This window comes from Rhipicephalus sanguineus, chromosome 4 (assembly GCF_013339695.2).
Source record: "Rhipicephalus sanguineus isolate Rsan-2018 chromosome 4, BIME_Rsan_1.4, whole genome shotgun sequence".
NCBI classification, from domain to species: domain Eukaryota; kingdom Metazoa; phylum Arthropoda; class Arachnida; order Ixodida; family Ixodidae; genus Rhipicephalus; species Rhipicephalus sanguineus.
Window position 1 is genome coordinate 176,421,139 of NC_051179.1, and position 13,699 is coordinate 176,434,837.

Here is a 13,699-nt window from a genome sequence, read left to right on the forward strand (position 1 = left end):
GCACGTGCCTGCATTGACTTTCTGCAACTCCACCGTCTGCTTGTCCCATGTGACTAGGGAATGGCTGGAACGGCGACAGCAGGAGGTCGGACGCACTGCTCTGGGATCACATGGAGCAGTAGCCAACGAGGCTATTCAGGGAGACCTCGGGTAGTCTACCTTCGAGGCACGTGAGGCTGCAAGCAAGCTGACCTACGTGGTCGCCTGCGGTTTATGCGGAAGCAGCGATTGGCCCGGCAGGTGTTCGAATATTTGGCAGCGACGTGTATGCGCACCGATTGGACAAACCGCATATACCACATCGAGAAGAAATATGGTTTCTTCACGGCACCATACAGGCGGACACAATGCAGCAATACGTTAAGGCGGTGCATGCCCGTGATCAGGGAACCGAGGAGGAGCTGTGGCTACAGGAGATGAGTGACAAGACCTCAATGACCCTGTATGGACAACACAAGCGGGCTATTGGCGCGGTGTCCATATACGACAACAGCCTTGGGAGCCGCCTACTCTTCGAGGCGAGCGCTGGGGCACTGCGCACACTGGAACGCCAGCGGGCTATTGACAGTGAGCACGGGAGTGTCGTGTGTCGTGTCTGTGATGGTGCCGACGAAAATATGCAGCACATTGTGATGCACTGCAGGAAAATCGGAACCCCACGGTAGAAGAGACACTGCCCTGCATGTTGCACAGGGATTCGAGAGAGTGATGGTGGGTAGATAAACAGGGGAGCGGTAGAACGCACTAAGCGGCGCTTAGAAAGGTGTGCGAAGTGACAGACGCCCCCCCCCCCTCCAAGGTGTGCACAGTGCCTTGACTCTTCACTCTTGTTTATGTTTTCTTTTTATTTTTTATTTTGTTTTTTTTTCGTTATCTATTTTAGTGCCAAGCCGCTCTACACGCGGCGACCCGTTACAAAGGGAACGGCCCCAAAGCATCATCATCAACTACACTGCCGGGTGGCTATTGGGATTGCTGTTCAGAGCAGACGGAACTTCACCAGAAACACGGGCGCAAGTAAATCATTGGTATTGCACTCACAATATTTGTTCGCTTGCTCATAAACCTTCCTGCCCGTCACTTGCACATTCCGTATAAGCTTGTATCGTCTGCTCGACGAACCGCCCATGCCGTGCAAAATGTATCGAGTGCTCACCGTAATATGGTGCATGTGCGTGCCGAACATCACCCAAGATGATGGGTGCAGCAATACTACAAGACCACTCCAAATAAGTATTTCAAGTTGAGATAAACAGGGAGATAATTGCACTCATTTTATTCGCAGAGAAATAGCATAACAGAAAGATGGCAACGTGAACAAATATTACACGTAAGAATATGTAGCGAACAAGATTATTGGTTTCAACTATCTTACAAAGTATCGAACAAGCGATCTACAGGCAAGCATGCGCATAAATTGAACACTTCGTTGAATGACTGTGAGGACGCATACTATGTACAGAGTGATGCAAATGATTCTTAGCAAAATTAGTAAGTTCTTCATTACTACATGCAACAATATTATTTGACTGCTACGTCGCCCCTCTGAAGACCACCCGCCATTAAGGGACCCTCACCAGGGGTGGGTATTGCAGACGAACAAAAGAGGCGTGGCGAGCCCGCAGTCGCGAGTGTGTCCACAAAGCATCAAACAGCTGCGTGACTGAAAAAGGAGGAAAACTTATACGGAAAGCCGTCGACTTATCCTCTCCGGAGAACGGCTTTTTCGCACAAATAATCTGCGCAACACGCACTGCTTGCGTAGATCACCGACCATCGCAAGCGACTTCTCCTAGTCAGCCAAAATGAAAAGCACAATACGGCTACTGGAAATGCACCGCGGAGCGATATAGCAATTCCACAAAAAAGAGCGGTCTCGGTCAGTACGCGTTACGCGTGGTCCCTTGGCTCCAGACATGTGAGACCGCAAGGAACGCCGCTTGCAGCCCCTACTCGAGGCTGCGCGAGGGAGCGCCTACAGTGTTAGTGAAACTCGCCTTCCGACAGCATGATAAAAGAGTGCTTACGTTTTTTTTTATTCTTCCATTATTGAATCAATTAGGCAAATTATTTCGACAAAACGCTCCCCACCTCTGTGGCAACTTTTTACTTAAAGCGCATAATCAAAATTATATATCGAAGATTTTATGCTTATAAGAAGCTTCTAAAACACATCCATTAGCTTCACTCCACTATGTGAAAAGTGCAGGCTTCTAGTGAGGTGGAGCTGATTGGTAGACCGATATTTTGCGTGCTCAAAGTCCTTTTTTTTTCGTAAATATTCTACGTTATTGCAGGACGATTTATCACAATTAACGCAATATTGCCTATGTAAGTATATTAAAGAAACATCGAAATACGCAACTATATTCAAAAGATACTAGCAGGGAAAACTAGTATTGAAATGTGCGATAATTGATACACTTCGTAAATTGTCTGTGCACATTCATGAGAGGTAAGAGTTTGCAAATGAAGTTCCATACACAACATTTAATGTACAAGCCACTATGAAGTTTCTTTTTTGAGCTTTCATATTTGTATGGCGTCCATTCAAAAAACTCTATCATGTCTTAACCCACAGTTCGGGCATCAACCGAAAAATACAATCGTTACGTACATATATGTGCCGTTGGAAGGCTGATAAGCCAAAAATTCTGTAGAAAATTGCCAAACCAAAACTGTATCACAGGTTTTCCTAAAATTATTACACAGTACACAATGAAATGTACGCACTTCAAAAGCCACCAAGATAGTTTTTACAAGTTTATGCAGTTAGATGTCAAGGTTGAGTGAGACCGCACAAAAGGATGTTTAAAATTTGTGGTCCATGCCTAACGAAAATATTTGTATTAAAAAAAAAGAAAATCCGTCTAAACCGAAAACGCTTGTATTAAAAAAAAGAAAATCCGTCAAATTTTCAATCCTTCACCGGTACACTCAGAAAGGTCGTACAAGGAGGCATACGGTTCTCTGGCAAGAAGCGAGGCTTAAACATCACGAACGATATTTATTGTCAACCGTTTCGGTCGATTCTAGCTGCAAGTGCTCGTGAGCACGGCCTTTCTCGTGGAAGGAGGCGCTTCTTCTTCTTCGGTCCGTCACGGTGCTGCGCTTGATTAAACACCAAGTCACCAAGCCACCAAGTCACTCGTTCAGCTCGAGCGAATAAAGTTTTTGTATCGGCCTGGTGGTAACAATCCCTTGTTGCTGTTGAATCTTGCAAGAACGTACGTGGCCATCAGCACCTCTGTACACTTCAAGAACCCTTGCAAGTTTCCACATTTGTCGAGGTAATTTCTCAGTTTGGACTATGACGATGTCTCCTGTTTTAACTTCGTTGGTGGTTCTCTTACGCAAAAAGTGCGCTGATCGAAGTTGCAGCAGATATTCTTTCGTCCACCGGCTCCAAAAGTTCTCAGGCGTTTCCTGTATGCGTGCCGTCCTACCGCTTCCTTGCGCGTCAGGTCCATTGGCATGTCGTTGCTGCCCTGTGGTAGCGTCGTTAGTCTCCGCCCAATGGTGAGGTCTGCTGGGGTTAATGCACGAGGTTCCGCACTGTCCGACTCAATGTATGTGAGAGGCCTCGAGTTCACGACCGCCTCTACTTCCGTGAGCACAGTGGTCAGCTCTTCAAAGTTAGGTCGAGTTTTGCCGAGAACCTTTCTCAGTGGAAGCTTTATCATCCGGACTAGACGCTCCCACCATCCGCCCCACCATGGAGCTGGGAAGAATGAACTTCCAGGTTATCCTCTTCTCAACCAAGTATTCTGACACATCCTCTTGGGAAAACACCTGGAACAGCTTCTCTAAGTCTTTCGAAGTCTTCTTAAACGTTCTTGCATTGTCAGAATAAATTACGCGAGGGAGACCCCTTCGTGCTACAAAGCGTCGTAGACACATGAGGAAGGCTTCCGATGTCATGCTGGAAACCAGTTCCAGGTGGACTGCACGTGATGTGGCACATACGAAGAGCGCTATGTAGCATTTTCTCTCCCCGGCTGTAGTCACAACAAAGAGTGGTCCTGCGAAGTCAACTCCAGTGACTTCGAATGGGTTCGTCGATGATAAACAATGACGTGCTATAGGAGCAGTTGGAGCGTTGCCTGGGCTACTACTGAAGCGTCTGCACGTAAAACAGCCATGTATGACTTTCTTGACCAATGTTCGTGCCCGGCAGATCCAATATTGCTCTCGCAACTGCGACAGTGTCTCTCACGCCTCCGTGTAGTGTTTCGCAGTGTGTACGCATGGTCAGTAACGTAGAAAAGTGATGATCGTGCGGGAGGATGACTGGATGCTTTACCTCCTCAGATGCTTCAAGGTGTAACAGGCGTCCGCCAACCCGAAGGATGTTGTTGGCATCCAAAAACGGGTTGAGGTCTTTGATGCTTTAGAAATCGAAGTCATTTCTTCCCTGAAGGCTTGTTGCTGTACATGCCTGATCCAATAATTTTCTGCTTCATGGATCTCTTCCGCTACTAGAAATCCAGTGTGTGCTGCGTTTGTCTGGCGGCAGCGTTTAATGAACCTGAATATCCAGGCTGTGACCCTGAGTAGCTTTTCAATTCTGCTGTAGCTTTCAACGTTCAGGAGCGATGTCGTCGTCGTCTCGCTGGATATCGCGACGTGAACGACAATCATTTCAGTACTGATCCTGTCGTCGGTGCTGATAGGTTCTGACGGTTGTAGAGGCCATCGGTCTTCTGATTCGCATAGCCAATCCGGACCATGTCGCCACGTGCTACTGGACAATAATTTATCCATCGAAACTCCACGTGTGAGAAGGCCGGCGGTATTCACCAGTCCCGGACAATATCTCCACATAGAGGGATCTGTTTTTTCCCTGATCTCCTTCACTCTGTTAGATACAAATTGCTTCCATTTCGTTATGTCGCCTTTTATCCAAGACAGCGTGATTGTAGAATCCGACCACATTGTGCAGTGGATCTCGAAGTCTGTGAGTGCGCTTGACACGTAATGAAGTAGCCTTGCTCCAATCAAGGCTCCCAGAAGCTCTAGCCGTGGCAGTGTCATCGTCTTGATAGGTGCTACACGTGCCTTTGCGATCAGCAACTCGGGCTTCACTGAGCAGCTCGTTACGACGTAAAGCGCTGCACCGTATGCGGAAGGGCTTGCGTCGCAAAAAACATGCACCTGTAGCTCTCGGGGCGATTTGGGCAATTGAGATCCGCTTCCAAGATAACGCGGTACGGAAACATTCTGCAAGAGCGGTAGTTGACGCACCCAGTCATGCCACTCATCCTGAAGATCCCGAGGTAGCTGCTCATCCCACGCTATTCCACGTGTCCATAACTTCTGGAAGAAGATCCTTATAGCAATGGTGAATGGCGCAACAAATCCCATTGGGTCGAATATTCTTGAAGCAGCTTGAAGAACGAACCGCTTGGTATCAGGCTTTTCTTTCATAAATTCTAGAAGGCCCCTCAAAGAAAACGTGAAAGTATCCGTGGGTGGATTCCATGTAATTCCAAGTACTTTCACACTCGTCTCGTGAAGGATAGCCAGTTCCTTGCCTGCTGACTGTTCTTCGTGCTCCAATGCGTCAATCAGGCTATCTGAGTTGGTCGTCCATTTCCGCAGTGTCATTCCTGCATGCTGCATAATCTCCTTAGCTTCTCGGCAGATTTGAAGTGCTTCTTCATCTGATTCTGCTCCCGCCACTAGATCATCCACGTAGAATGATTCACTAAGTAGTTTCGCGGTTCCGGTCTTGCTTGAATGCACACTCTTTAGATGGTGGAGTATAGTTGCCGTCAGTAGGTAGGGACTACAAGTTGCTCCAAATGGCACTCGCGTCATTCTCCACTCCTGAATCTCCCCTTCTGAGTAATGTAGTGTTTCTTTTTCCTTAAACCAGAGGAACCTGAAGGCATCTCTGTCTTTCTCTGCAATTGAGATTTGAAGGAATGCTTTCTCAATGTCGGCTAGCAGAGCTATACGGTGCGTTCTGAAGCGTAATAGTACCTTCACGAGATCTTGGTACAGGTTTTCATCCTTTTCAAGGCATTCATTCAATGAAAGGCACCCTTTTGCGTGAGAAGAAGCGTCGAAAACGATTCTGACCTTCGTGGTTAGTGCGTGCTCTCGGATGACTTCCCTATGCGGCATATAATAGACCTTTGTCGAATCCAGCGGTGGCCCGTCAACTACTTCCGCATGTCCCGCTCGCAGGTACTCCCGGATGGTGGTTTCATAAGTCTCCAAAAGTCCTTGCTTGTTGGAGAGTCGGGAGAGAAGTTTCCAAAGTCTTGTCATGGCGACTTGCTTGTTGTCAGAACGCTCCACATTTTCCTTCCAGGGTAATGTTACTTCGTATCTTCCGTTCGTAAGACAGGCGGTTTCTTCAAATTGTTTCAATAGTGGACTGAGCTTTCTCTCGCTGTCAACGGCGTCTGATATTCCTACGCTCTCGAGTTCCCAGAATGAACGGAGGAATTCGTCGCTCTCCTGTACACTTGTTTTCAATACGCAGACCATAATCCGCGAGTCTTTCACATCCGATGCTACGGTGCTGGTGTTGCCTTGAACCATCCACCCTAGTTTGGAGTTCATAGCAATAAGTGTCTCATTGCTTGCGCATCGAGTGACCTCTCCCGTCATCACCGTCCACATTTGGTCGGAACCGATGAGAACGCTTATGCCTTCTTCCCCGACAACGGATCCGTATAGTAGTTGATCAGCGATGTCTTTTCCAGACCTCTGGATTTCAGCGACGAACGGTGAGCTGGTGGTAGTTGCCTCGATATCTTGGCATATGTGCGGAATTTCTATGGCTTGTAAGTCAACTTCCGCGTGTGAAAACTGGCTACGCAAACGGAGCTGCACAACACGCCGCTTTTGCGCTGCTCGACTTGACTTGCTTGCAAATGTGTTGAGCGCAGTAACGGTAGATCCCACACATGGCAACTTCAGCTTCTTCGATAGCCTCTCTGTGACGAACGTGCGCTGACTGCCTCCGTCTATGACACCTCTGACATACCGACATGTCACATCTGTTACTGCCCAAGCCTGAAATGTCTGCAGGAGGACGCTCGTCGATGAATTCTCGAGGGTATGTCGATTCGTCCCCAGAGATGCACACATTGTCGTGTTTGTGCTTGGTTTACTTGTCGGTATTCTGGCATTTGTCCTGCCGGTTTCGCGTGTCTTCTGGCTTAATTTCTGCGGATCACACACGCTCGTCGCATGACGTCCTTGACAGGTAGAGCACGTAAGCTTGCGCCTACAATCACACGCCCTGTGACCTTTAGTCGTGCATCGAAAGCACCTCATGTCTCCTGATAAAATGTGCTTCTTTTGCGGTAGCGGGAGATCCAACGGGCAGTCTTCTGTGGAATGTTGGCTCGATTTACAAAATACACAGTTCTCGGGTACTTTCATAGCATTGTTATGGAGAACTGAAGACGTGGGCTTTGAGCCACGAAACTGGCGCAATTTACTTTGCGCATTCTCCGTATGGCTGTCTCTTCCTCGAGGGTTCGCGAGCTCGCTTTTCTCTAAGCTCTCCAATTCGATGGACAAGAAATGTAATAGGCGTTCTAGCTCCGTGATAGAGGCTGCATTACTGCTGTCGCTCGTCTGGCAATTAGCGCTAGACCGGTGGTACTGTACAACGAGATCGTGTGGTAGAGCCCGCAGCAATATGTCGCACAGCATTGCAGAAAAAGAAGTCTTGCTCAACCCAAGGGTCTCCAGTCCTCGAATGTTGATGACGACCTGGTCGTACAGCTTGCGAAGAGCTGTCAAGTCGCTTGAACGGGCTGAAGGCAACGTACGAAGCCTGGAGAAGTAGTACTGTTCGAGTCTCGTTTTGTCTCCGAAGCGTCTCTTGAGTATGTCGATGGCGGCTTTGTAGCAAGCTTCCGTGGTTGGCAGGCCCACAATAGCTGAAGCTGCGTCGCCTCTTAGGAAAAACCTCAGGTAGTTGAACTTGTCCGTCGCAGTGAGGCTTCCGTTCCGGTGAATCATCTGGTCAAATTGTTCCCAGAAGTCGTTCCACCGACACAGATCACCAGCAAATGGGGCGATGGTAAGCTTGGGTAGCTTGGTACCAGAGGCTCCAGCGGTACTGGCTACTGACGAAGTCTGAAGCTCCGGTGTTGATGACATGGCCGCAACCATACGGTCGCGCTTGCTAAGCAGCTCACTCATGATGCTGGTAGCGTTGTCCTCGTATTCAACGACGGTGTTGTACTCTTGCTCAAACTCTTCATCCGCTATGTGGCTCTCTAGCTCCTGGTTGATTTGGTTCAGCTCATCGTTGTTCGCCTTGAGACGTCCGTAAATGCGCTCTTGCCTCGTTGATAATTTGCGCTCTTGCCTCGTTGACGTCTAGCGCTCTTGCCTCGTTGATAATTCTTGTGTTGAGAGATCGTCTCGACGTCCGCTTCGATTTCAGCCGCTCCATGCCGGTCAGTTCACTCGTAGCCTTCCGTTGTCCCTGGTAGTAGATCCCGGGTTTCGGCACCAAATTGTTCAAAATGGCATACGGTTCCCTGGCAAGAAGCGAGGCTTAAACATCACGAACGATATTTATTGTCAACCGTTTCGGTCGATTCTAGCTGCAAGTGCTCGTGAGCACGGCCTTTCTCGTGGAAGGAGGCGCTTCTTCTTCTTCGGTCCGTCACGGTGCTGCGCTTGATTAAACACATGCATATTCACGGAATCGCGCGAGCACATGGAGACAAACAGGAAATACACAAAACACGAGCGTTCGTCTTTGTATATATCTTCTTTGTTTCCGTGTGCTCGCGCGATTCCGTGAAGATGCACGTGTTCCAACTAGGCCGACTTGCAGTATTGCTTCAATATTACATGAGCTAAGGAGACCCATCGCACTACGTGACATTCGTATAGGGTTCTATTCCGAAGCAGCTTCATTCACGAGCGTGCTTGTCTGGTATAACACCTGCTTGCCACGGAGAAGTTCTAGGTTCGATTCCCATTTCAACCGTCGATATTTATTTTCTTTCTTCGCATTTGTCTTGAACTTTCGCTCACGGACAACGCTGACTTTTTGCTTACAACCAACGATGCCGACACCGACATCGGAACTTCGGCGAAACGAGCTTTTTAACTTTAATAGCATGAGAGGCACAATTATATATCACCTAAAAAGTGTTTTGAAACACCTGCAAATTATTTATTTTTTGCCTAATACAGCAATAAATTGTAAGTTTTACAGAGAAAAGTAGGTCTAAACGAATTCTGATCGAAGGACAATGCGCTTGAGAAGCACCAGATATTTATAAGCGGATATATATATAAAGCAATCTAGTAACTTGGAAAGCGGGGGGGGGGGGGTGTAACGGCGACTGCCACATTCTTCACGTGAGCTCAATGTGACGCAATGGATTGCGTACTATCACACGAAAGCATCATATAGCAATTGACTGCGGTCCAACTTGACTTTCATGCATTCGTGCAACTTGATGACAGTTGAGCCCAGAAGACAAGGTGAGAGCACCGAAACTACGATGACGACACACGTTGCTAGTTCAATCTTGTAATTGCTAGAAAGAAAATTCTTATGAATTGTAAAGTCATTTCCCTTCTATCAACCTGTTGCTTTTCTCACTTCTATGAATACAATTTAGATGCTAGTGACATGAAGCGATAAGACATCAGCTTCCACCGCTTTGAGGTTGTTTCACTACGCATGAGGATGTAGATGGGATAACCATCAAACAAATGTGCAGCCATATGTCTAGGAGCAGTGTTCGACATATTTATCTTGTATTCTTCAGAAAAAAAACGCTCCAGTTGCTGAAATTCTTAAGTGCACCATATTTTAAGCATTGCGATGCTTTCGTTATCACAGCACCAACAAGGTCAATTGAAGACGTGTAAGACGTTGCTGGCATCGTATCACACAAGCTATAGTTCCCTTCATCAATTCAAAAAACACTGTAAAACTTTTCTTGAACGAAGAAACAACGCTAGAAGAGGACGAAGACGAGAGGACAAAAACATGGCGCTCCTCTCTTCTTCGTCCCGTTCTAGCGCTGTTTCTTCGTTGAAAATCAGTGTGTACCAACCAGCCCAATTCAAGACGCTAATACTGTAAAACTTGCAAGGCTCGAAGTGCAGTGTTGTCGAATAATTGGATATACTGGTTGTCGATATTACTTTGTCTTTGTAGTCGGATAGTAAATCAAGCATAAAGAGTTGCTTAAACTTCTAATGTAAACAGAGAAATGGTGCCAGTACTTTAGATAATGTCTGAGCACATATATCGAAGTAATTGTAGGTGCTGTTACTTCCACAAATAAGTTTTCATTTCATTATTCTTTCCTGCATGTTGCAACACTTCATTGTAATAAACATAAATACAAGTTCAACATCACTCGCCATCTTCACTCACAGTAGCCCTGCACACAGCATCCTTTCGCATATTATTCGTTGATACAGCATCATATTTTAGAGGTAAGGTGGTATCTTAAAATCTTTGTTCCCGTGACCTATTTACGCCAGGAGTAAGATGTGACTGCAGTGGTTTCACAAACACTCTGGTAAAACGGTCAAAAGGAGTAATAATCAAAAAGAAACATCAGCATGCCCGTATGCATGTTCATATAAAAAGCTTCTCTGTTTCCCAGCAGTTGCTGCAATTTTCTCCAACCTGGTCACCCTCACCTATCGGCAATGCAATCATTCCTCCGTATTCCATCACCGTCCTCGAGCACAGAATTCGCAATATGTCAAATCGCAAAGTTGATGATATGGCACAGCTCCATCATGCTTGTGGCATCGCTCCTGCTTTCATACTGCAAATGGACACACTGAATATCCTGGTGAATATCCTTGTAAAGGCAAGTCATCAGCTATGTTGGAAGCACTGTCCAGCGACTACAGAATGTGTGAATTTATTGACTACCAAAACATGCCCCAAAGAAGCTCAGGGTATCGTGCAGTGCACTACTCCTACGCATATATAGCGGTTACTAAGCTTTAATTGCTGCCGTAAAGGAAGCCTGAAACCAAACTTTAGCAATGACATGAACGCACAATGCCCCAATTCTGTTTGAACAAGAGTACATCGCGGAAGGGATATTGCATTTCAGCAGAGAACAAAACCGTGGCGCCGACCAGGCGCTGCACGCATTTGAGTCGCTCACCCTTAGTATCAATATCATTGCCCGGCGGCTAGACTTCCTTTTAGGTAAGCGCTATAGATGTTGCAAAAACTCAGGCAAGCCTAAACCGGGATTCCGAGTCCTTCAGTGAGTCAGCCGCATCGTCTTGAGCTGCGCAACAGGACACAGCCGCTAATTTCGAAGGTACACTTCGCGGAATGACGAATACGAAATGCCAAAACCACACGCGACACAGCTGTCACTAATCCTTCTCTCCTGCTCCGTGCTTTGCTCTCGAATTCCGTGCCTAACCTACGAAACAAAAAAAGATCGATATCTACATCACCACTCGCTCGTTCATGCGACCCCAATTAGGCTTTCGTGCTGGATGAGTGGGCAAGCACCGCAAGTGCAGCGCCCAGCGCCGCGTCTCCTTTGCCGCCCAGCTCGAGGGGAATGCCGTAGACATCGTGGACGGCCTGCTGCAGGCACACGTTGCGTGTCAACGCTTTGCCGGTGCCAACGATTCGGCGCACGCCCGCACGCTCTAGCATCTCGCCGGGCATCATGGTGTGCAGGTTGCGCGCCAGACCCTGACACAGGGCGCGAAGAACGGAGCCCAGACTGAGCGCCGACTGCGGCCCGATTCCGGACACAGATGCGCGGGCACCCGGCATGTGGCGCTCGCCGAACACCGTCGGTGTCACTACGAGGTCCGGTGGGGGAGGCGTCGCGGCGTCGCCCGACGAGGCTTGTGCGTTGGCGGAGGCAGCGCTCCGTTCGTCGGTTCCCGCAGCAAGGAGTCTATCCCAGATGGCGCTCTCAGGAATGCCCGTGCCTGCGTGCCAAGAGGTAAGTAGGTCACAACTTCAGAAGTCAGTAGCATTTTCCACTCAAAGACGGATCAGACCCCTCAGAGATCATCACGGCTGTGGCTGAGAAACTTCTCAAAAAACATGGCTAATCCCTCCGTCATAGGAATCGGTATACCACGAACCTGACAGGTGTCTTCACAGAAGTAGTGATATGAGAGCTTGTACAATATATATTGCTGTTTGGCAGCTATAGCACCGTTTGACGTGGATGCACCCACGTTGACGTTTACTGGAAAATCTCCATCGCGACGACTAACGCCCATGATCATGATTGAACAATTAAGGTAGCTGAAGCTGAAGATTATGATTTAACCATTGTGGTAGCTTGAGCAGCGAACGCGCGCAGGCGTTCCGCGCCCCGCTGGCCTATGTCTCGTTCCACCAAGGCACGACAATCCCCCGTCGACATCTCTGCCTTTCTGCGGCGTTTATTGCAGCACTTTCAATAGTCGGTGCTATCGCACTGGAAGCAGTCGGCGGCAGAGAAACGCCGTTGGTGCATGTAGAAGCTGTACTACTCCGACAATGAGCTGTCACACCCTAACGCTAGAGTAATGTGAAGTGAGATAGAAGAAATTTTACACTGAGCGTAATTGTTCGCAGCGCCACCGCATGGCATTCAACAAAAACAAAGTATTGCCTTTGAGACTTTTGAGAATACGAAACTCGAAACGAGACTTCACATTTTCCGTTACTTTTTGTAGCAATACGTAGCAACAGAAGCTAGTTTTAAGAAACAAAGGAAAACAAATGCAGCTACAACAAGTGACACTACAAAAACTAGCAGTTATGTGTAAGAATACAACCGATGAGCGAAGCTCTTTAGAAATGGGACGCGAACGATTATGCGCCTGATCTCGCTGCTGGCTTTCATGAAGACGGTAAGGTGGGGCGCGGGTAGGGAGAGCGTCTGCTGCGCTCGGTGGCGGGACCGATTGAGCGAGTCAGTGTGCGGCGCGCGCAGCGCAGGGAGAGAGAGACAGGTGGGAGAGGGTTGCGAGCAGTGATGCGGTGGCGAGCTTCGACGGCGATGACGGAACGCCGCACGCACTCTTTGTCTTTTTGCGCCGGCGCTGGGTAGGGAGAGCGTCTGCTACTACCCCTGCTACGCCCGTAGTGCGCTAGAATTATGGTTGGCATTTCACAATCCGGGATAAAGGCGGTGAAGGCGAAGACGGCCATTACAACCAGTTGCGCACACAGCTTATTTCTTTCAACCTCGAATTTCTGGTGCGCTAGAACCAAACCGCTCAAGCCCTAAAGATTTCCTCTTAAATCACCGGCCACTGCAACTTAAAGCGATGCTCAGGAGAAGGGAGCTTCAACGGCGACGGCGGGCCTGAGGAGCTTCGCTTCTAATAAAAACCCAACATATACAGATGCGATTCGAACCCCGGACTTTTGAGTGGGAAGCGGGCATTCTACCCCTACTCCACTTTGACGGAGCCGCGCGCAAGTCTTAAACGACGACTCATTGCAGGCTAACGATCGCAGCGCCACAAGCGGCTTGACCCTGTTTGGGCTTCACTTTTTGTACATTGGTCCTGCGTCCATTCCGAGCACTCTACCAACTCGAATCGAAAGGCAAAGAACGTAACTGCGTCTAGGGTGACTCCCCGATGCCAGCGCCGTCAGTGTTTCTGACTGCTATCGAGACGCTATAACCCTGACCTCCGAGATTGTGCGCAGGTCATAATTACCGAAGAAGTAAAAGCATGGCCTCTCAGA

At 48.2% G+C, this 13,699-nt stretch overlaps 1 protein-coding gene across 1 annotated transcript in view; it reads right to left on the reverse strand.

The window, feature by feature from the left end:
• Positions 1-10,019: 10,019 nt before the first annotated feature.
• The window catches only part of LOC119390914 (sedoheptulokinase), a 189,643-nt gene continuing 185,963 nt past the window's right edge, over positions 10,020-13,699 (reverse strand). Inside the window, exon 4 of the mRNA XM_037658621.2 lies at positions 10,020-11,934. Coding sequence (XP_037514549.1) covers positions 11,468-11,934 — 467 coding nt within the window. The 3' untranslated portion in view covers positions 10,020-11,467. The remainder of the gene's footprint in view (positions 11,935-13,699) is intronic.